Source organism: Felis catus, chromosome D4, assembly GCF_018350175.1.
Source record: "Felis catus isolate Fca126 chromosome D4, F.catus_Fca126_mat1.0, whole genome shotgun sequence".
Lineage (NCBI taxonomy): Eukaryota > Metazoa > Chordata > Mammalia > Carnivora > Felidae > Felis > Felis catus.
The window spans coordinates 81,607,556-81,630,320 of record NC_058380.1 but is presented as its reverse complement, the minus strand read 5'-3'; the positions used below and the strand labels follow the sequence as shown (position 1 = coordinate 81,630,320).

The window sequence follows — 22,765 nt, the reverse complement described above, 5'->3', positions numbered from 1 at the left end:
AGGAAGATCCATCGCCACGTGCAGATTTCCAGCTCCTTCTGACCTGTGCTCATCATCCGTGAGTTCAGACACTTCTTCCAGACTGTTGCCAAATTCTCAGCTTCTCTTCATAGTAAAGGAGGAGCCACTGTGGGTTAACTGGCCAATTTCTTCCTGCCATATGGAGAACATCATGTCCAGGAGCCAGAGGGGACTGGAGTCACAAGGGACAGTGTCTCTAATGCCAGGGATGTCTTGGACTTGTTTCTTCTTGGGCACAGTTCCAAGCTCAAATATTTTTGGGGCTTGGTTCCAGCTGGGATTCAACTTTTTAAAATTTATTTTTAAAAATGACTTCATGCTTAGAAAAAAGTTGTAAAGATGATAGAATAAATCCTCTTATGCCCTTCACCCATACTCTTTTACAAAAGCTAACATTTTACCATGTTTGTGTGTGCATACACGTGTGTGCATGCGTGTGTATGTGTGTGTGTGTTGAAGATTCTAACTATAGATCTTTCATAAGCCTACAACAGTGCATATTATCAGGAGGCACATGCTTTGGTTCAGAAGTCAGGGCTGATGACACTTCACATAGGAAGATAATTTAAAAGAAAGAATGAGGCACAAAGGATTCTCGAGGAATCTGGCTGGGTACAAGCTACAAGTTGGCTTGGACAAAGCAGAGAGAATGGGCTTGGGAATTTGTAGTGGTAAAGGGGTGGGAGTGGAGAAAAGTTTTTGCTGGAGAAACAGACTATTATTGTGCTATCTGAGAAATTTTGCCTGTATTATTTGTCAGCATGCAACAATAAGTGCCCTTATGGGAAAAAATGTCCCCTTGGCTGGTCATCAGATAATCTAAGGCTAGGCAATTATTAGTAACCATTGTTGCCAGGGATCATTGTCTTTCATTCAGGGCTCCCAGGGCTGTGGCAGTTTGAATCATAGACATGGATATTATTTTAGACATTTCCTGACTGGCATAATTCTTTCGTTATGTTGTGTAATATGGTGGCCTCCAAGGCAGCACCAGTGACCTCCATTGTGGTCAGCAGAATGAGGGCAGTTGACAAGAATATAACATACTTGGTGGTGAGAATAAAGTTGGTGGGTTTTGTTTTGGAGTATGAGTCCAAAATGCAGACAGTACAAGTCAAATTATGAAGAGAAGCCTGGGTTAGAGAGGAATAAATTAGTGCAGGAGTAAGGGATAGTGGAGAAGAAGAGAATATCCCTCATGGACTAGAAGCTTAGACTGAGAATTTGGCATGGGCAATGAAGAACTACTAAATTTCCAGTAAGCATTTTAATCAAGACATAATATGGGGCTATTCTGGATAGTTGGAGTTAGTATTTTAAAGGAAAGACCGGGAGAAAAACAAGGTTTAGGTTCAGAGATGTGGACCATCAGATATATAGGGGCTGGGTTGTGTTATTGTGAAGGTTTCTTTAAGATCATTTTGATAGGCTACAACATGGCCAGGCAGTTGAGAGGGTGCCTTATAGCATACCCAACAATTCATATCCTTTAAAACATGGCTATTTGCTCAGTAAGGTTTACATAACAATTATTTTATAACGCATCCTTCAGTGCTGGTTGTATATCAGAGATGGGGGCTAGAAGTGCAGACATCTGAGGAAGGAGCAGAAAATGTAAGGATGGAAGGGGAAGGGAGTAGCTTGTGATGGTTGGGGTTGAACTGAGAAAGAAAGGATATGAAAAGCAGGAGAGTGTTTTGAGGGTGAAGGGAACATTGGATAGGAGATTTACAAGGGACATGAGAACTGGATGAGTCCAGTGGGTAGATCAAGGTCACCATCACAGGTAATCCCAGCTGTATGTCTGATGCCATCATCAGGAATGAGTCCAGTTGTGGGTATGATGTCACCTGATGGTCCTTCAGGCTGTCATGGTGTTGGTTGAAGGTGAGGTCATGGATATCACTGGGTTTACAATAATCTTGGGCTGACGTTAGAACTTCAAGGCATAAAACCTTGTTGGTTGGGGATTCACAGAAATGTATAAATATAGTTGAAAGATGAGGGGCTCGATGATCCAGAAAAGATGCTACTGTATTGGCATCATTTGGAGATAAAATAATTCCAGAGAGACTTGTTGCATGCATCCTTACATTAGGCGTCCATTGCCCTTTCAATAATGGCCTGGCATGTATTTTGAGAAACGAGATCTGGGCATAGGTAAGAAGCCTTCAGGACCACTTTTTGTAATTATTTGTGCCACAAGACACGTTGTTGCCACCGAGGCATGGAAAGCAGCAGTGGCAGTGGTATATAAGGATCTGGTGAGATATCCTGACTGTTCTTGGGAATGCAGACCTCATACACCATACAATGGCTGTTGTTTGTTTGTTTCTTCCTTCCTTCCTTCCTTCCTTCCTTCCTTCCTTCCTTCCTTCCTTCCTTCCTTCCTTCCTTCCTTCCTCTCTCTCTCTCTCTCCCTCCCTCCCTCCCTCCCTCCCTCCCTCCCTCCCTCCCTGTCTTTAAAAATGATGGCTCATTCATGAGCAACCACCCAATGGGCTTGTATCTAGAATTACCTGAGTTATTTGATCTTCCCTTTCTGTCTGATCATGTCATTTGAAATGTTAGATTGTTTTATTTTCACTCCGCTTTGATTTGTTCATTCCTGCTTATTTATTTGAGAAATTGAAAGATAACACAGTAAAAACTATACAAATAGGTGTGCTCATCTTCTCAACTTTCCCACATCATTCCCACCCACCCATTGTAGCTAACCAAACTCATTAGTTTATTATTTTTAGTAAACATTTTATTGTGGAATAATCTTAGATACCAGAAAAGTTACAGAAGTAGTACAGAGACTTCCTATGTGCTTTTCCCAGCTTCTCCTGTTGTTAATATCTTACACATCCATGGTACATCAGCACAACTAAGACATTAACATTGATAAATTTACCAGTTTTTCCATTAATGCCCTTTTTTTGTTCTAGGGTCCAATTAAGGATAGCACATTGAATTTAGATGCATCATCTTTTTTTTGAAATTTATTTAATTTACATCCAAGTTAGTTAGATATGGTACAACAATGATTTCAGGAGTAGATTCCTTAATGCCCCTTGTAGACCATCCCCCTCCCACAACCCCTCCAGAAACGCTGTTTTCTCTCTATATTTAAGTCTTTTATGTCTTGTCCCCCTCCCTGTTTTTATATTATTTTTGCTTCCCTTCCCTTATGTTCATCTGTTTTGTATCTTGAATTCCTCATATAAGTGAAGTCATATGATATTTGTCATATTCACGTATCAGTTCTAACAGTTTTTTGGTGGAATCTTTTGGGTTTTCCATATAGAGTATCATGTCATCTGTGAAGAGTGAAAGTTTGACTTCCTCCTGGCTGATTTGGATGCCTTTTATTTCTTTGTGTTGTCTGATTGCTGAGGACTTCCGATACTATGTTGAGTAGCAGTGGTGAGAGTGGACATCCCTGTCATGTTCCTGACCTTAGGGGGAAAGCTCTCAGTTTTTCCCCATTGAGAATGATATTAGCAGTGGGTCTTTCATATATGCTTTTATGGTCTTGAGATCTGATCCTTCTATCCCTACCTTCTTGAGGGTTCTATCAAGAAAGATGCTGTATTTTGTCAAATGCTTTCTCTGCGTCTATTGAGAGGATCATGTGGTTCTTGTCCTTTCTTTTACTGATGTGATGAAATCACATGGATTGTTTTGTGGATATTGAACCAGCCCTGCATCCCAGATATAAATCCCACTTGGTCGTGGTGAATAATTTTTTTAATGTATTGTTGGATCCGATTGGCTAGTATCTTGTTGAGGATTTTTGCATCCATGTTTATCAGGGAAATTGGTTTATAGTTCTCCTTTTAAGTGGGGTCTTTGTCTGGTTTTGGAATCAAGATAACATTGGCTTCATAGAAAGAGTTTGGAAGTTTTCCTTCCATATCTATATTTTGGAACAGCTTCAAAAGAATAGGTGTTAACTCTTCCTTTAAATGTGTAGTAGAATTCCCCTGTAAAGTTATCTGCCCCTGGACTTTTGTTTTTTTGGGAGATTTTTGATTACTAATTTGATTTCTTTACTGGTTATGGGTCTGTTCAAATTTTCTATTTCTTCCTGTTTCAGTTTTGGTAGTGTATATGTTTCTAGGAATTTGTGCATTTCTTCCAGATTGCCCATTTTATTGGCATATAACTGCTCATAATATTCTCTTCTTATTGTTTGTATTTCTGCAGTGTTGGTTGTGATCTCTCCTCTTTCATTCTTGATTTTATTTATTTGGGTCCTTTCCTTTTTCTTGTTGATCAAACTGGGCAGGTGTTTATCAATTTTGTTAATTTTTTCAGAGAACCAGCTCCTAGTTTCGTTGACCTATTCTGTTTTTTTTTGTTTTGTTTTGTGTGGTTTGGTTTTGATAGCATTGATTTATGCTCTAATTGTTATTATTTTCTGTCTTCTGCTGGTTTGGGATTTTATTTGCTGTTCTTTTTCCAGCTCTTTGAGGTATAATGTTATGTTGTGTATCTGAGACCTTTCTTCCTTCTTTAGGAAGGCCTGGATTGCTATATGCTTCCCTCTTATGACTGCCTTTGCTGTGTCCCAGAGGTTTAGACCCATCATCTTTTTTTTTTTCAACGTTTATTTATTTTTGGGACAGAGAGAGACAGAGCATGAACGGGGGAGGGGCAGAGAGAGAGGGAGACACAGAATCGGAAACAGGCTCCAGGCTCTGAGCCATCAGCCCAGAGCCTGACACGGGGCTCGAACTCCTGGACCACGAGATCGTGACCTGGCTGAAGTCGGACGCTTAACCAACTGCGCCACCCAGGCGCCCCATAGACCCATCATCTTTTAAATACTTTCTATATTTGAAGAAATGCCCACATCTGCTAGAATCAGCTTCTCTGATTTGTAACTAAAAGCCTGATGGACAAGGAAAGAGTAGGAAGGTTAGGAGAGGTTCCTCAGTCATCATTGAGTCAAGAGATTAGGGAACCTACTGAAAAGAATGGGGTGGGGAGTCAATTTCAAACTCACTTATTTCTGATTTATTATTCTTGTAGTTCTTTATGTTCAAATGAGCAGATATGTATGTACATTTTATTATTTCCTCTTCGTTTTATTTTAATTATAGCTGAAATATACACATAAAATGGTTACCATTTTTATTATTTTAAAGTATACCATTTAGTGATGTTATGTACATTCATTATGTTGTGCAGCCATCATGACTGTCTGGTTCCAGAACTTTTTCATCCCCCCAAACAGAAACCATGTGCTCATTAAGAAGTCATTCCCCATTCCCTCCTTTCCACAGTCTATGACAACCATTAATCTTCTTCCATCACCATAGATTTGCTTATTCAGGATATTTAATATAAGCAGAATCATACGATATGTGGCCTTCTGTGTCTGCCTTCTTTCACCAGGCATGATATTTTCAAGGTTCATCTATGTTGTATAGCATGAATCAGTACTTCATTCCCTTATGTGGCCATATAATATTCCACTGTACATATATACTACATTTTGTTTATCCATTTATCTGTTGGTGGACATTGAGATTATTTCCACAGTATGACCACTGTGAATGGAGTTGCTACATTTTTGTACAAATATTTGTTCTATTATCTGTTTTAAATTATTTTGGATATATACCTAGAAGTGGAACTGATAGATCATATGGTAATTCTCTGTTTAAGTCATTGAGGAAGAACCAAACTATTTTCTGCAGTGACCACTCCAGTTGCATCCCACCAGCAATATATGAGGGTCCCAGTTTCTCCACGTCCCTTTCAACACTTGTCACCTTCCATTAAAAAAAATTATGGCCATCCTAGTGGTTATGAAATGATGATTTTGATTTGTATTTTCATAGTGGTTTCTGATCTGCGTTTTTCTAAACACTAATGATGTTGAGCATCTTTTCATGTGTTAATTGGCCATTTGAATGTCTTCTTTGCAAAATATCTATTGAAGTCTTTTGGCCATTTTTTAATTGGGGTAGTTTGTCTTGTAGTTCTGTCAAATTTTGCTTGGCTACTGTTTGTATGGAATATCTATTTCCATTCTTTTATTTTCCCTTGTGTCATTGGATTTAAAGTTAGTTTCATAGACAGTATACAGATGGATCATGCTTTATTTTAAGTCTAAATTGCCAGCCTCTACCTTTTAATTCTAGATTGTAGTCCATTTACACTTATAATAGTTACTGGTAAGGAAGAACTCACTTCTACCATTTTACAGTTTGGTTTGTATACGCTTTATATATTTTTTTATTCCTAAAATTTCCATTACTGCCTTTCTTTGTGTTTAATTTTTTTAGTGTTATCTTTTTGATTTTCCTTTAATTTCTTTTTTCTGTATATAGCATTCATTTTCTCAGTAGTTACCTTGAAGATTACAATTATCATCTTAAACTCAATCTAGTTTGAATTGGTATCAACAGCATACAAAAATTCTGGTCTTATATATCTTTATCCTCCCCCTTTATATTGTTATCTTCACAAATGACATCTTTATACATCATGTGCCCATTGACATAGATTTATAGTTATTGTTGTATGAATCTGTTTTTTAATCATATAGAAAACTAAAAGAAGTGTTGCAAAAAAGTTCAAGAATACTTGCTTTTATATTTACCTATGTAGTTGCATTTACCAGTGGCCTTTATGTCTTTATATGGTGGTGAGTTACCATCTAGGATCTTTCTTTCTTTTTTCCTTTCTTCTTCCCCCTTCCTCCCTTTCTCCTCTCCTTCCTTCCTTCTGATCTGCCTTTTCCTAATGACTAATGAGCATCTTTTCCTGTGTTAATTGGCCATTTGGATGTTTTCTTTGGAAAATATCTCTTCTTTTCTTCTTTCCTTCCTTCCTCTTTCTCTTTCTTTCTTTCTTTCTTTCTCTCATTCATTTGTTCATCCATTCATTCTATCTTTCTATCTTTCTTTTCTAAATACTCTTTATTTTGGGGGGATTATTTTATTTTATTTTATTTTTTGAGTCATTTAAAATTTTATTTTCATTTTGTTTTTATTTAAATTCCAAATAGTAAACATATAATGTAATATTAGCTTCAGTTGTACAATTTAGTGATTCAACACTTCCATACAAAACCCAGTACTTGTCACCTATTTAAACCATCCCTTCCCCACCTTTAACCCCTATGATCATTTGTTTTGTGTCTTAAGTTCCACGTATGAGTGAAATCATATGATGTTTTTCTTGATCATTTTATTTCAGCCTGGAGGACTCCTTTTAGCATTTCTTATAAGGAAGTTCTATCTGAACAAATTCCCTATTTTTTTATTTGAAAATATTTAAATTTCTCTTTCACTTTTTTTTTTTGCCAGATATAGAAGTCTTGGTTGATAATTTTTTTCTTTTAGCACTTTAGATGTATTATCTCAGTGCTTTCTGGTCTCCATGGTTTCTGATGAGAAATCAACTGTTAATTTTATCAAGGATTGATTTTACATACTGGTTAGCTTCTCTCTTTCCACTTTTAAGATTTTCTCTTTGTCTTTGTATTTCAACAGTTTGATTATAATGTGTCTCAATGTGGCTTTCTCTGAGTTTATCCAACTGAAGATTATTGAACTTCTTAGATGTGTAGATTTATGACTTTTATCATATCTGGGATGTTTTTGAAATTTATTTCTTGAAATATTCTTTATTCCTTTTTCTCTGTCTTCTGTCCTTGAACTCCCAATATTCATATGTCAGCATGCTTGCTGGTGTCTTATAGGTCTTTTAGGGTCTGCTTATTTATTTTTCACTCTTTTCTCTTTCTGATCCTCAGACTGGATGATTTCATGTGATCTATATTCAAGTTTGCTGATTCTTTCTTCTGCTTGCTTTACTCTGATCTTGAACCCCTCTCATAAATTGATCACTTTGATTCCTGTGCTTTCCAGCTTTATCATTTCTGTTTGGTTTCTTTTTAAACTCTCATCATTCTTTAGACATTCTCTATTTGTTGAGATATTGCTTCCTGCATCCCTTTAGCTCTTTGAGTATATTTCTTTAAAGGCAGTTGAGTTAAAATCTTTGTCTAGAAACTCCAAAGTCTGCACTTAACTGAGGGACAGTTTCTGTTCATTTCTTTCTTCCCTTGAATCACCAATACATCTTTGTTTCTTTGCATTCCTGAACCTTTTTGCTAAAAACCAGATATTTTGAATATTGTGGTATTGTAACTCTGGAAATTAAAATTTCCTCTTTCTCTGGGATTTGTCATTGTTATTTTCTGTGGGTATATGTGCATGAAGAATAGGGATCCACACATATCCCTGGGGACAAAGCTTATCACATGCAAAACCATCTATGTGCTGTGCATTCCCTCTGCCCACACTCCTTGGTGAGTGTTGGCCTAGGGAGATGAAGCATGAAGGTAGAGCAATTACTTCATATTTGTCCCTGGGGATCAGCCTGGAAAATCCTACTCCTGGGACCCAGAACCTAGAAATACTTTTGTGACAGCGTGCACAAGGCTCATCCCACCTCCACTGCTGTAGTCTAGGTTGCTGCTCTCTGGCTGGCCCAACATACCCAACAGCCCTGGGGCCTCTGATTTATCATTTGCTATGGCTAAGAAGAGCCTGCATGCCTAAATCAAGGTCCTGTGACACCAAAAGGGAGAACACAGGTGCAGGGAATTTTATCTCTGATGGTGAATTCTGTCTGAGCTAGATAAATGAGGTGAGTGCTCCAAAAAAAAAAGGCAGTTATGTTTTTCCCTCTGAGATCCACAAAAGATCCCAGGTGGAGCCCCTGCCTCCTGTTTCTGCCAGTCCTAAAATGGGCAGTAGAAACTACTCCCTTAGAGAGAGTCCCCTATGTCTGCCTCCTGCAGAGGAAGAGTTTAAGTAAAGGTAGCCTTGATTCAGGGTGTTTAAGGGCACCAGAAATAGCTTCAGGCCCCCCATGCTGTATTTACTACCTTCTTTGTGATATTATGCAAGTGACTTAATTTCACTGAATTTCAAAAACTCATTTGTGAAGTATATGTAATAAAATGTATGGGTTTTCAATTAGATGCCACATTGTGTAGTGCTTACAGTTCAAAGTGTCAACTCTTACTGCTTGCAAATTAGATGGGCTTAGGACATGGAAGCTGGGGTATTTGGGTCTTAGTGAACATGTAGCATTGACGGAAGTATCCTGAAACTCATCTTTCCACCTTTCTTTTGCATTTTAATCTCTCTGCCTGCTTGCCCTCCTTTCTTGGGTGGATTGAGGAGTAAGGAATGATGTGCAGACCTTGGAGGGAAGGCCCAGGAACTTGGAGTAAAGACATATGTGAATTGGGTGAGGGCATTTCTTTTAGAGAAGGATAGAAGCACCAACTTTTTTTTTTTTTTTAACACTTTTTGACCTATCTCTTCTCTTCCTCCAGGAAGAGTAGTGGCATGGACAGAATCAACCAGTCCAGTGTCACTGAGTTTCTTCTGTTGGGTCTTTCCGAGAGGCCAGAGCAGCAGCCTCTCCTATTTGGCATCTTCATGGGCATGTACCTGGTCACTGTCATGGGAAACCTTCTCATCATCCTGGCCATTGGCTTTGACTCACACCTCCACACCCCCATGTATTTCTTCCTGGCCAACCTCTCTTTTGCTGATGCCTGCTTTTCTTCCACTACAGTCCCCAAGATGTTGGTGAACATCCAGACACATAGTCACACCATACCGTATGAAGGGTGTTTGGCCCAGATGCATTTCTTCATGATGTTTGGAGCACTGGATGACTTCCTCTTGGGGGTGATGGCCTATGACCGCTATGTGGCCATCTGCAGGCCTCTTCACTACTCCAAGCTCATGAGTCCTCTTGTCTGTGTGGTCCTTCTGGCAGCATGCTGGGTCCTCACCAACCTTGCTGCCCTCCTACATACCTTGCTTATGGCTAGACTCTCTTTCTGTGCAGGCAACAGCATCCATCACTTCTTCTGTGATGTGGTCCCTCTGCTGCAGCTGTCATGCTCAGACACCAGCACAAACCAGGTAGTCCTGTTCACTGTGGGCTCCATGATACTCACTGGTCCTCTCTCCCTGATCATTTTGTCATATGCATACATCATGTCCACCATCCTTGGAGTCTCATCTGCCCCTGGCAGGCAGAAGGCCTTCTCCACTTGTGGCTCCCATCTCACCATTGTCTTCTTGTTTTATGGCACAGCTATTGGTGTCTATCTGTTTCCCCCTTCATCACACTCTGGGGTTAAGGAAAGGATTGCAGCTGTATTTTACACTGTTGTGACTCCTATGTTGAACCCCTTCATATACAGCCTCAGGAACAATGATATGAAGACTGCACTCAGTAAGATTTTTGGAACTCATACATTCTCTTCTCAGGGAATTTGATCCTATATCCATATTTTGAAGTTACGCCCTGGAGAACCCATGTGTTTATGAAGAAATATCATCCCTTATCATATTTGCTTAGGTTTTAAAAAAATGACCCAGAATCATTCTCTTAAGCTTTAGATCTAACAATGTATGTGGTTGGTGTATTTCATAAAGAACTTGTCCTGTCCTATAAATGTGAATATTTCCCTGGTGTTTGTGTAGGGTGATGCTAAGCCACACAGGGGCAAGGTCAATTAGAACTTCTTTTGTTTGCTGTAATTCTAAGGTGTGAATCTTTTTTTAACCTACAATTCAACCAAATTCATTAATCTCCCATTTGCCAGATACTCTGTGGGGGAGAGGAGGTACTGATTCCATGCCTTTATGGAATTCATTTTAGAGAATTCCATATGGTATGTAGTTGCACATATATGCAATTAACTGTAACACAGGTCCAGTCATCATGATTTCTCCATAAAGCTTAATATCTATTTTATTCCATGTTCTTAACTCTCTAAATGTATTATGCCATTTAGTTCTCCAATTGTAATGATCTTGGGTTAAATACTATAATTGTCACCTTTTACAGATTGAGACTATAGATAGTAAGTGGGGAAAGAAGGATTGAAATTTATTTCTAGTCTGACTCTGGAGTCCAAACTGTTGCATGCTTTTGTATCCTGATTTCAATGCTAATGGTTGTGGCAAGAAACATGGTCACATTAAGCTAGAATGTATATGTTGATACCTACCATGTGCCAGGTACTGTGCTATGCACTATTGGTAAAATGTAAAAATAAATAAGATATTGTCCATATTGTCTATACATGGTAGAGTCATGTGTTCAAGTTAGTGTTAATCAAATCAGATGGTGATAGCTGCCATGACAAATGTTGGACCACAGAAGGAAGAAAAATAATCTGCACAACGGTGGTCAGGTAGTTTTACCCATCATATGACATTTTATTGAGCCTTAATGTGTGAGCTCACTTGAACTGGTGGAGAAAGAAAAGTGAAGATTCTACAGGGACAGGCTATTTAGAATAGAGGTCATGCAAGTTGTGGGAACCAAGCCAGCCCAACCTTGGTAATGTTTCGTAGTGGTATCTCTAAATATGGGTCTTGACTTTTCTTTCCCAGTTCTGTTTCCATAACATCTCTTGCTCACTTCTACTCTTTGTAGCTTTCTGTAATTGTCAGTGCTTTTGAATTCTAGCTGCAAATTAGTATTTCCTGGAGCTTTAGAACTCTCTAGAGAAGGGACCCTCATATTTTTTTATAAAAACAAAACAACACGACACAAAACAAAACAAAACAAAACAGTTGATCCTAGTGCAACCGAATTTGCGAATACCATTGTGGAACATCCTTCATGGCAGCAAAAGGACAGATAAAATAAGGTATAAAAATACTTAGTTCATTATTTACCCTATCAAGGTAAAAATCATTGAGGTATCGAGCATATTGACAGCAGCAAGAAGTTCCTGAATACTTATCCCTGGTTGAATCCTTGTATACCTTACTCATTTTTTTTATTCTTTGCTGTAATTTGCTACCTTTCCTAATGTTTAGTTTACTTTGACACATGATTTTCAATTATACTAACAATATTATCTGAGTAAGGGATTCATCACTTCCAAAGAGGCTGTTTATATTCTTATCTTTGGCTTCTACTCTTGTGCAAAAATGATAAGCAAGTGGATGCTGTGCCCACTGGATTTTTCCTTGCCTCCCTTCCTTAGAGTCACTCCTGGGTGGGGTTGTCTATGACAGTGTACATTCCAGGCAGTATACATCCATCCATTTTCAGCTCATTACAATGTATCATGATTTTGTCCATGAACCAGTTTCAAGTGTTTTCCACCCCAGTGACTAATGATGTGTGTGGAGTGAAAAGAAACTGAAAAAAAGGTGGAGAACATGGGGATCTGTGCTGACCATCTCTGTTTGCTTGTGCTTTCTGGACCTGCTTGCCCCTAATCCCAAATAGAGCATTTCCCGTGTATGATGGCTTGCTGCTGGACCCTTGCACCCTGTCTTAAGTCTTAAAACTGGGTGAGGGACTATGATTCTTTATTGTAAAAGCTACCATCAGTGTCTACATAGTTTTATTTATTTATTTATTTATTTATTTATTTATTTATTTATTTATAATTTAAGCAATACCCTCTTTGGCTTCCCCTCTACTTCAGCCCTAAAAACAGAGCCATTTATTAGCTACTTCAACAAATCCCTATAGGAGATCTGGCCTTGCCATGGATTTTGATATTTGGTATTTTCATTCATATTACTTCTTATGGTTAAGTGCTGCCACCTGGACCTGTTGATACCAGGGAGCCAAGCTCCATGTTAGCATTTTCTATTCATTCTGTCCCAAGAGAAAGAGCCCCCAATCAACTTCTCAGTGATTCTGTTGTCCTCCTCACTAGTGTGTTCTTTCTTGCTTTAGTGAAAGGAGTATCTCCTGTCCTGTCTTGGGCACATAGTTGCCTGGTGTGTTCTCTGGTCTTATAAATACATTCTAACATGGCCATATCTTTGGGATTTGGACCTCTCCCTCAGTACTTTAACAAGGTGTACTAGCATCTACATTCCATTTGCTGTAAGTGCCATCATGTCCAAGCCTATCAATGATCCCAACAGCCTGTGAGAACTTGTTCCAGATGTTCCTGTCTCCTGGGTCATAGGAGAGTCCTCATGCGTTGTGCACTTTGAGCCCACCCAGGAAAATGTTTCATAACTTTCTTGTCCAGCCATTTGTATCCCTCCACTTATGAGTGGTATGTGTTGCTAAATCCTACTCCCCTTTTGATGAATCAAGTAAATGTTCCTATAACCGGGACTGTTATTTCATGTTAGGGCTGTGCTGAAATCTGTTCCAAGTTATTAGTCTAGAGAAAATGAGGGAGGCAGACATTCTAAAGAAAGCAACTTCCATCTTGTATATCATCTTCCTCAAGCAGAGCTTTATCAATTACCAAGTGCTGCGTAACAAAGGCTCCCCAGACTTAGTGTTTAGAGCAACAACAATTTACTTTGTTTACATTTCTTTGGGTTAACACTTCAGATTTGGCTCAGCTGGGTAATACTTTTAGTGGTTTTGGGTAGGCTCACTTAATGTGTCTGTAGTCAGCAGCCCATCAAGTGGGCGAGGCAACTTCAGGAGATTGGCAGCTAGTCGTAGTGAGTGAATTTCTGGTACAGGAAAAATAGCCTCCAGCTTTAAAAAGATATTGGAGATATGTCTCAGTAATAAGGCTATCTCATGGCTCTGGACCACCTTCTCCTTAAATGAGGTATGCTCCTGCAATTCTCTGCTACTACCCATGCATTCTAGTGATGCCAACTAGGGTTTCAATACCAGCAGCAAATCCCTGACTTTTCCTGCTACCTGAAGTCTAGCCAGATATTGATGTCACCATCCTTCTTGCCTTCTAGTGTTTGAAGATCAGTTGAATCATAAGCATACACTGACCAATGAACTAATGGCCAGGGACCATTTTAGGTGGCAGTACCCAGTCTGCATACATTGTAAAGTTGACTACATCAGGAAATGATTGGACATCCCAAGATTGGGAACATTACATCCCCATCTCAACTCACCTACAGAGCTATAGCTTCTCATTTTCCTTTCTTTACATAAATTTATGCCTTTCTGTATTCTGTTCCTCCTGCCTTGAAAAACTTCTCTTTTCTGTTTTGCAATGACATACCCATACTTTAAGACCCATCACAAATGTTACGTCCTCAGTGAAGTCCTCTAGATTCACCTATCCAAAGGGAGAAGAGAAAATTGCATTTGAGCTGTGTTTTAAGCAGAACTTGAAGATGGTAGCATATGTGTCAAGCACTGTGCTAAGCAGTTTACATGTGTTATCTTTTTAATTTCTCGCAAGAGCCTTAGATGATAGTTACTATAGTTACTATTACTACTCACTTGTTTATGTTTGGAAACTGAGACAGAGGGGCGTTGGTAACATACAAGCAGTGAATAGTGGAACTGATACATAAACCAGGTATTTCTGATTCTAGTGTAAGTCTTATTTTCACTTAAAATTATTTTAAAAATATGAATTTGTCAGGGGGATCTCAGAATTCCAATTATGCATGGAAGAAATGGATGGAGTGCATTGAAGTTTCCAAAATTTCTCCTGTGGATTATTGAAAAATCTTTATCCCCTTGTGAGGATAAATCCTTAGCAGCATCCCTAAGGGAGATACAATAATAAAACTGATATATTTTAAAATAGATCTGAACATAGATTGTTGGCACTGTGCAGAAGAATAATGGCCCCATAAAAGAAACTCGGTGACAGCCACACATAATGTGGTCCAAGTACCCTTCTCTCTGATCACGTGGCTTTATTCATAGATTATTTCAGAATATCTAACTAGAGACTTATGCTCCAGCAGGGAGTGTGCTCCCTTGGCGAAGTATCAGGATCTCTGAGAGTGTTCATTCTTCCATCCTAGTTTCTGATTTGCCTTGCCCCAACCTCAAGTCATTTGCTAGTATAGAGAGACGTTGTTGATTGGAACTGTGTATGTGAATGATGTGAGGGAAGCAAGAAAAGAAAGCAAACTAATAATTGAGAGAAATATGTGGATTTCATGTCCATTTAGCCATCATGTAACCATTAAGGTATGCATTTTGGAATCAGATATCTGGGTTCAAATTCTGGCTCTGCCATATATTAGCTGTGTAACTTCAGATAAGTAATTTAACTTAACCCCCCCCCCCCCACACACACACTGTTTTTGAGCCTTTGTTTTCTCTTCTGTATAATGCAAATATTTACCTCAAGGGAATATGTTGAATATTATTAAAAGTAATAAAAATCTAAGCATAAGACCCAGAATGAGAAAATTTACATATTTTTTCTCCTAATTCTTCCAGAAACACTGCATGATAGAGAATATATTTTAAATTATTTTTTATTTTAGTGTAGTTAACATGATAGAGAATATTTAATTACCTCCTTTTATGAGCAGGCAAACTGTGGCTCACTGAGGTTACTTAATTTGCCATAGGTTGAAAAATTAGCAAGAGGCTGATGCAGGATTTGGATAACTCTATAAGTTGATCTCCCCTGCATTCCCAGGATGACATCCTTGGCCTCATGGAGATCGCAGTGCCCTTCCGCTCAGGAGTCTCCCCAAGGCACTCTTCATGTCTTTGTTTCTCAGGCTATAGATGAATGGGTTCAGCATGGGGGTCACCACAGCATACATCACTGCTGCAACCCTGTCCTTGCTGGCTGAATCAGCAGAGGAGGGAATAAAGTACACCCCAATAGCAGACACATAGAACAAGCAAACCGCTGAGAGGTGAGAGCCACAGGTGGAGAAGGCCTTCCACTTCCCACTAGCTGATGGGACTCTCACAATAGCAGCCACAATGCGGATATAAGAGATGATAATTAGCAAGGGGATCAAGATGGTCAATGCCCCTCCCCAGTACATCAGCACACACTGGTTGGCGTAAGTATTGGAACAAGAGAGCTTCATCAGGGGGAGAAGTTCACAAAAGAAGTGGGGAATGATGTTGTCAGTGCAGAAGGATAACTGAGCCAGGAGACTGGTGTGGGTCAGAGAGTACGACTGAGTGAGGGTCAGGGACATGACCAACAGCCCAGTACAATATCTGGGAGTCATGACCAAGGTGTAGCGAAGGGGATGACAGATAGCCACAAGCCGGTCATATGCCATCACTGCCAGGAGGAAAACATCTAGACCGATGAACCATAGGAAGAAGTAGATCTGAGATAGGCATCCAGCATAGGTGATGGTATTCCTATGGGCCTGGATGTTCACCAGCATCCTGGGGACTGTGGTAGATGCTAAACACAGATCAGTGAGGGAGAAGTTGGCCAGGAAGAAGTACATGGGTGTGTGGAGGTGTGGATCAGAGACAATGGCCAATATGATGACAGTGTTCCCCAGCACAGTGAGCAGGTACATGCTCAGGAAAATGCCAAAGACGAGAGGCTGCTGTTCCTGCTGCTCACACAGGCCCAGGAGGAGGAATTCAGAAACACTCAATGTGTGATTTCCTGGTTTCATGTTGCTGGTGTAACTAAGGAGAAAATGGAGGATGACACTTCAGAAACTTTTCCTGCCCTGAGATTGTCTAGGTGGAAACAAAGACATAAATAAAGATGGAATCAGAATATTAATAGACATGCAGTACCTCACTGAAATCCAAAAGAGCTCTATGAGATAGTCATGGTTAGGCCCATTTTATTGATTAAGAAATTGAGTCACCTAGAAAAAGATGGAGGTTTAAAGTTTAAATCTGGTAATTCTGACTTTAGAGTCTGTGATCAAAGCAATCCTAAAATTTGTATGGAACCCAAAAGATCATAAGTAGACAAAACAATGTCAAAAAAGAAAACCAAAGCTGGAGGCATCACAATTCCAGACTTTAAGCTGTATTGCAAAGCTGTAATCATCAAAGACAGTATGGTACTGGCGTGCGCGCGCGCGCGCGCACACACACACACACACACACACACACACACACACAGATCAATGGAGTAGGACAGAGAACCCAGAATGGATCCACGAATATCTGCCCAACTCATATTTGACAAAGCAGGAAAGAGTATCCAATGGGAAAAAAAGGCAGTCTTTTCAGCAGATGATGTTGGAAAAACTGGACAGTGACATGCAGAAGAATGAAATTGGACCACTTATTTACACCATACACAAAAGTTAATTCAAAATGGATGAAAGACCTAAATATGAGAGAGGAAACCATCAAAATCCTATGGGAGAAAACAGGTAGCAGCCTCTTTGATCTCGGCCACAGCAACTTCTTCCTTGACATGTCTCCAGAGGCAAGGGAAAAAAAAAAGCAAAAATGAACTATCCTCATCAGGATAAAAAGCTTCTGCACAGTGAAGGAAAACAACAAAGCTAAAAGGCAACCAACAGAATAGGAGAAAATATTTGCAAATGACATATCCGATAAAGGGTCAATATCCAGAATCTATAAAGAACTAAGAGACTCTTAAATACAGAGAACAAATTGAGGGCAGGTGGGTGAAGGAATGGGTCAAACGGGTGATGGATATTAAGGAGGGCACTTTTGGGAAGGTGCACTGGCTATCATATGTAAGATGAATCACTGGGTACTATTTCTGAAGCCAAGACTACACTGTATTTAACTAACTTGAATTTAAATTTAAAAATAATAAGAATAAAAATAAATAATAAAAATAAAAATATCATTGCTTTACTGGCAAAAAAAAAGAACTTACCAAACTCAACATTCAAAAACCAAATAATCCACTTAAGAAATGGGCAGAAGACATGAATAGACCCTTTTCCAAAGAAGACATTCAGATGGCTAACAGACACGTGAAAAGATGCTCTACATCGCTCATCATCAGGGAAATACAAATCAAAACCACAACGAGATACCACCTTGCACCTGTCAGAATGGCTAAAATTAACAACTCAGGAAAGGACAGATGTTGATGAGGATGTGGAGAAAGGGGAATCCTTTTGCACTGCTGGTGGGAATGCAAACTGGTGTGGCCACTCTAGAAAACAATATGGAGTTTCCTCAAAAAATTTAAAATAGAACTACACTACAACCCAGCAATTACTCTGCCAGGAAAGTATCCAAAGAATACAAAACTGCTGATTCAAAGGGGCACATGCACCCCAATGTTTGTAGCAGTGCTATCAATAATAGCCAAATTATGGAAAGAGCCCAAAATGTCCATCGACTAATGAATGGATCCAGAAGATGTGGTATGTGTATATACAATGGAATACTACTAGACGATCAAAAAGAATGAAATCTTGCCATTTGCAACAACATGGATGGAACTATAGGGTATTATGCTTAGTAAAATAAGTCAGAGAAAGACAGATATCATATAATTTCACTCATATGTGGAATTTGAGAAACACAACAGATGAACATAGGGAAAGAAAGGGAAAATAACGTAAAAACAGGGGGGGGGGCAAACATAAGAGACTCAATACAGAGAGCAAACTGAGGGTTGCTGGAGGGGAGGTGGGTGATGGGCATTAAATGTGTGATGGGCATTAAGGAGAGCACTTTTCCAGATGAGCACTGAATGTCATATGTAAGAGATGAATCACTGAGTTCTACTCCTGAAGCCAAGACAACACTGTACGTTAACTAACTTGAATTTAATTTATAAAAAAAAAACAAACACAAAAAAACCTCTTTACCAGTCTGCCTTTGATAAGGCACCCAGGACTAACTTATTTATTCATTCCACATTCAACAAGTACTTACTATGTGTCAGTCCCTGCTCTCAAGTACCAGAAAAACAATGGTAAGGAATCCAGCAGGGTTCCTGCCCTCTTGTAGTTAGTATTCTAGTCAGAGGAGCCATGTAACAAACACTTAAGTAAACAAGAAAATAGGTGTTGGGGTGCCTGGGTGGCTCAGTCTGTTTAAGCGTCATCTTCAGCTCAGGTCATGATCTCGCGGTTTGTGAGTGCGAGCCCCGCGTCAGGCTCTGTGCTGACAGCTCAGAACCTGGAGTCTGCTTAGGATTCTGTGTCTCCCTCTCTCTCTGTCCCTCCCCTGCTCGTTCTCTGTCTCTCTCTGTCTCTCCATGATAAATAAATGTTAAAAATTTTTTAAAAAAGAAAATAGGTGTTAAAGTGAAGACAAAATGTAGCAATGACTAGCAGATCCCTTTAAATTTCATGGTCAACAAAAGACTCAAGGAGGAATGGATAAGAAAGGCCCGGCCAAGTGAAGAATTGGGGGAAGTGTATTTCCGATAAGAAACAATAAGTGCAAACGTGGGAGGAGCACATGTATTTGGGGAAGCAGGAAGAAGGCAAGTGGGGTCAAGTGTAGTGAGCAAAGGCGAGTGGCAGGAGAGGTGGGTGAGGAGGTGGGCACCATCAGGAATGACCAGAGAGTGCAGATTCTCAGAACCATCAGAGAGCCATGGGCATGGGGGGTGTTTAAGCAGCAGAAGCCATAATCTGACCTACAATATGGAAAGAGTATTCCACTGCTGTGGAGAAGATTGTAGGGGCCAGAATGCCAATGGGGAGGCCTGTAAGGAAACACATGAGGGACCCAGAAAAGTAGCTGCGGAAATAGAGTGAAGTGGATGGATTTGGGCTCCACTTTAGAAAGTTTAGGGACTTTTCTCAAGGAACCACAAGTGATGGATCTGATGTGTAGCAAAAGGCTTTTCACTTCTCTGGCTGCACCTGTACCCTAGAGGTACAAATAGTAAAAGTATCTAAAATGAACAGAAAAGAATGAAGGTGATTTCTTTTACCCTCAAGGGCTATTTAAAAACTGTACAGCTAGAAGAATCAGAGAAATGATCTCTAAAATATTTCTTAAATTAGGCAGAATCCCTGTAATGTCCTGGAAACATCAGAAAACTAGGAGGGAGGTGCCAGAGATGTGGCTAATTCTGTTATTCCCAGAAGGGGAGAGAATGAAAAAGGCAAAGGCTTTCAGGGCCCGTTCAAAAATCATAGGTATAAAAGCTATTTATGATATGTTTACTGTGTGCCAGTGACTTCTGTCATTTAATCTATACCACCCATGTACTAAATATGTTTACCTTACATTTTCATATCAGAGAGGCTAACTGACCAGCCTAAGATCATATAGCTAGTAAGAGGACAAGTCAATATTCAAACCAAGATCTCTTTTCTGCCAAACCTGGAAGTCAGTCCATTATACAACTCTGCTTCCTAAGATAGGAAGATCTTTACTTTCTCATGGGCACTACAGATATTTGTCAACTTTGGGAGTACTTTGGGTTTTCCCACTACTTTGGGAGTGTAACCATGTGGGGTAGACTCATCCTTTAGAATGCCTCTACAGTGGGTCTAGGGAGCCATGTTTGCAATATTTCATCTATTCAAATACCTACTGGTTGCCTACCTTATGCCAGAAATGCCTGTGGGCACTGGATATTTATGGTTAATCAGAATAGGCACAGTCCCTGGCCTTGCAGGCTAATTGGAGAGACTGACAATAAATAATTAAACAAGTGAATATGTAGTTAGAAACTCTGATTAGTACTGAAAAGGAGAAGTGTGGTAATATCACTGAGAAAGTATAATTGGAGGACCTAATTTAGATAAGAGGTCAGGGAGAATTTCTTTAAGAAAGTTAAGTATAATTGGGGACCTGAACTAGTAATGAGCTCTATCAGGGGCAGAAGAAAGAACAGGAGGATAGTAAACCTCCTAGCACATGTGAAAGTCCAAAGGTGGTAAAGGGCCTGAGTGTGGGAGAACCCATGTGGCAGGAGAAGAGTGAGCAAGAAGAGTTACATGATACATGCCCCAGGCTCTCTGGCCACAGATGATGGAACCATGGAGTCCCCTGAATCAAGCGGAGTCAATCGAGTTGTCTTTTCAAAAACTTGGAGTTAGTGGTATAGAGTTTAGCCAGTTAGTTTGGGATCTGAAGACATAAATACATACAGAAATTGAAGTTCCTGTAGAATTAGGAAAAGAAGCAGCATCCTGGCCACCACACCGTGTGCAAACAAACCTTTGTTACAGTGGACCAGAAATGGAGATGGATCTGCAGAGGGAACATTGGAACAAACTTGGAGAAAAGAGCAGTCAGGAGGCATAGCATTTCAGAAAGACATAGAGTAGCTGCCTCCCGATTTTCTCGTGCGATTCATTCTCTAGAGTCTTTTTCCCCATAACAGGGGGCAGGATGACTCAGCGCTTAAGAGTATGGATCTGGGTGTAAAAAACTACCTGGGTCATCTCTTAGTTATGGGTAAATTACAAAACGTCTCAGTGATCACAATAGTATGAAGAATTAATGAGAATTGGCTTATCTGCGACACACTGTGCTAAAATGACTTTACTTACCTCACTGCGTTTTCACTATCTTATAAGATGAATTCTCTGTTTTTCAGATAAGGAAACTGAGGTGAAGGAATTTGTCCCAAATGAAGCAGCTGGTAAGTAGTAAAACCCAGACTTGAACTCTGGTCTGTCTGATTCATCACTTACCCAAGCGATCTCAACCAATCTCACACGTTATTGAACAGCGGGGTTCTGTGGCCAAAACACTTTCTCCTTGGACAATGCAAAGTCGCATCACAGCCCCATCTGGATTCTCAGCCTGTACCCCTTATGGAGTGGAAAGGAAATCTAGTGTGGTGGGTAACTGCAGGGTAGATTTGTGGAGTCTCAATTAATGGAACTGAGAGGGCCTGAGGGGGCCCATGGTGGGAATATTTATCAGATTTGGAGGCTCCAGCATTCTCATTAGTGGGAACAGAGGACTAATTATCTCTGAATCCCGAAGGGGAGAAGGTGCATCGCTGCTTTCAAGTGGGATTCCTGTTCTACCTGCACACCCTTAGAGGGTGTTCCCCCATCCATCTACTTGAGAGGCACTGCTCTGGGCTTGCTACTGTCACCCCAGTCACTGCAATCTGTAACACAGAAGGAAGCTTGGGTAAAAGGTGCAGGCATCTGTTTTTTCATCCCAACTTGAGATCGTCTTGGCCCAAGTATCATGGCCAGTATTCTGACCCTTCTGTGTCTTATTCTCCTCATAAAGTGCAACTAAGGTGTCTTTTGTAGAGCAGAAATTGATAAATTGATAATGTAGACCAATTTTTCAGTTGCAGTGATTTATTTCATTTACCATTTGTGAGCTACATCAACGTTTAGTGTGTATTTGGTTTATTCTGATTTTGTTGAGAATTCCACTATGTGATTATACTGCCATTTTTAATCAATTATAATGTAGATGGGCAATTAGGTTTTTTCTAGTTTGAGACTATTATGAATAGAGCTGCCATGGATATCTTGTAAATATCTTATAAATAAGCATATACATGCAGTTTGCTGGAGTATGTACATAGGAATGGAAATGCTGTGTCACGGGGCGTACATTTATAGGTAATACCTAATGGCACTCCAGGGGTTTATACTAATATAAACCTCCATTTGTAGCACAAGGTTTTAGTTGCTCTAGTAAGACCCAAATTGCTAGTCTTTTGAGTGTTAGCAGTGCTGATGGGTGTGTAATAGTACCTTATTGTGGTTTTAATTTGTATTTGATATTAACTTAATTTGAGCATCTTTTAACATTTTTTTAATGTTTATATTTGAGAGAGAGATACAGAGACAGAGAGTGAAGGGGGAGGGCAGAGAGAGGGAGACAAGAATCTGAAACAGTTCCAGGCTCTGAGCTGCCAGCACAGAGCCGGACGCAGGACTCAAACTCACAAACTGAGAAACCATGACCTGAGCCAAAGTTGGACACTCAACTGACTGAGCCACCCAGGGGCCCCAAACACCTTTTAATATGGGCATTTTTCATTTGGGTATCTTCTTGTGTGAAGTAGCTAGTTAAATCTTGTGCTTATTTTTATACTGCATTTTTTTTCTTTTTTCTTATCGTATTGAAGAACCTTTCATATATTCTGAATTTG

General features: G+C 39.7%; 4 protein-coding genes across 11 annotated transcripts in view; 3 read left to right on the top strand and 1 right to left on the bottom strand.

The window, feature by feature from the left end:
* Nucleotides 1–22,765, top strand: part of LOC111559126 (olfactory receptor 1L8-like) — a 397,653-nt gene that overhangs the window by 195,178 nt on the left and 179,710 nt on the right. For 4 of the 6 annotated variants that reach the window (XM_045043965.1, XM_045043964.1, XM_045043966.1 and 1 more), the window contains exon 2: nt 21,233–21,277. The gene's annotated coding sequence lies outside the window, so the exon portion shown is untranslated. Of the gene's footprint in view, nt 1–21,230; nt 21,278–22,765 lie in introns of those variants that run through there. The other 2 variants (XM_045043961.1, XM_045043962.1) reach the window with 2 other exon arrangements.
* Nucleotides 1–22,765, top strand: part of LOC111557539 (olfactory receptor 1L8-like) — a 356,757-nt gene that overhangs the window by 195,179 nt on the left and 138,813 nt on the right. For all 3 annotated transcript variants that reach the window (XM_045043967.1, XM_023242687.2, XM_045043968.1), the window contains exon 2: nt 21,233–21,277. The gene's annotated coding sequence lies outside the window, so the exon portion shown is untranslated. The remainder of the gene's footprint in view (nt 1–21,232; nt 21,278–22,765) is intronic.
* Nucleotides 7,656–15,299, top strand: LOC101097186 (olfactory receptor 1N2-like). The gene has a single exon (XM_045043960.1). It carries the CDS (start codon nt 9,390–9,392, stop codon nt 10,335–10,337), a length of 948 nt encoding a protein of 315 aa, XP_044899895.1. The 5' UTR covers nt 7,656–9,389; the 3' UTR covers nt 10,338–15,299.
* LOC101097432 (olfactory receptor 1G1-like) lies at nt 15,441–16,385 on the bottom strand. The gene has a single exon (XM_003995842.3). The coding sequence runs from the start codon at nt 16,383–16,385 to the stop codon at nt 15,441–15,443; it is 945 nt and encodes a 314-aa protein (XP_003995891.3).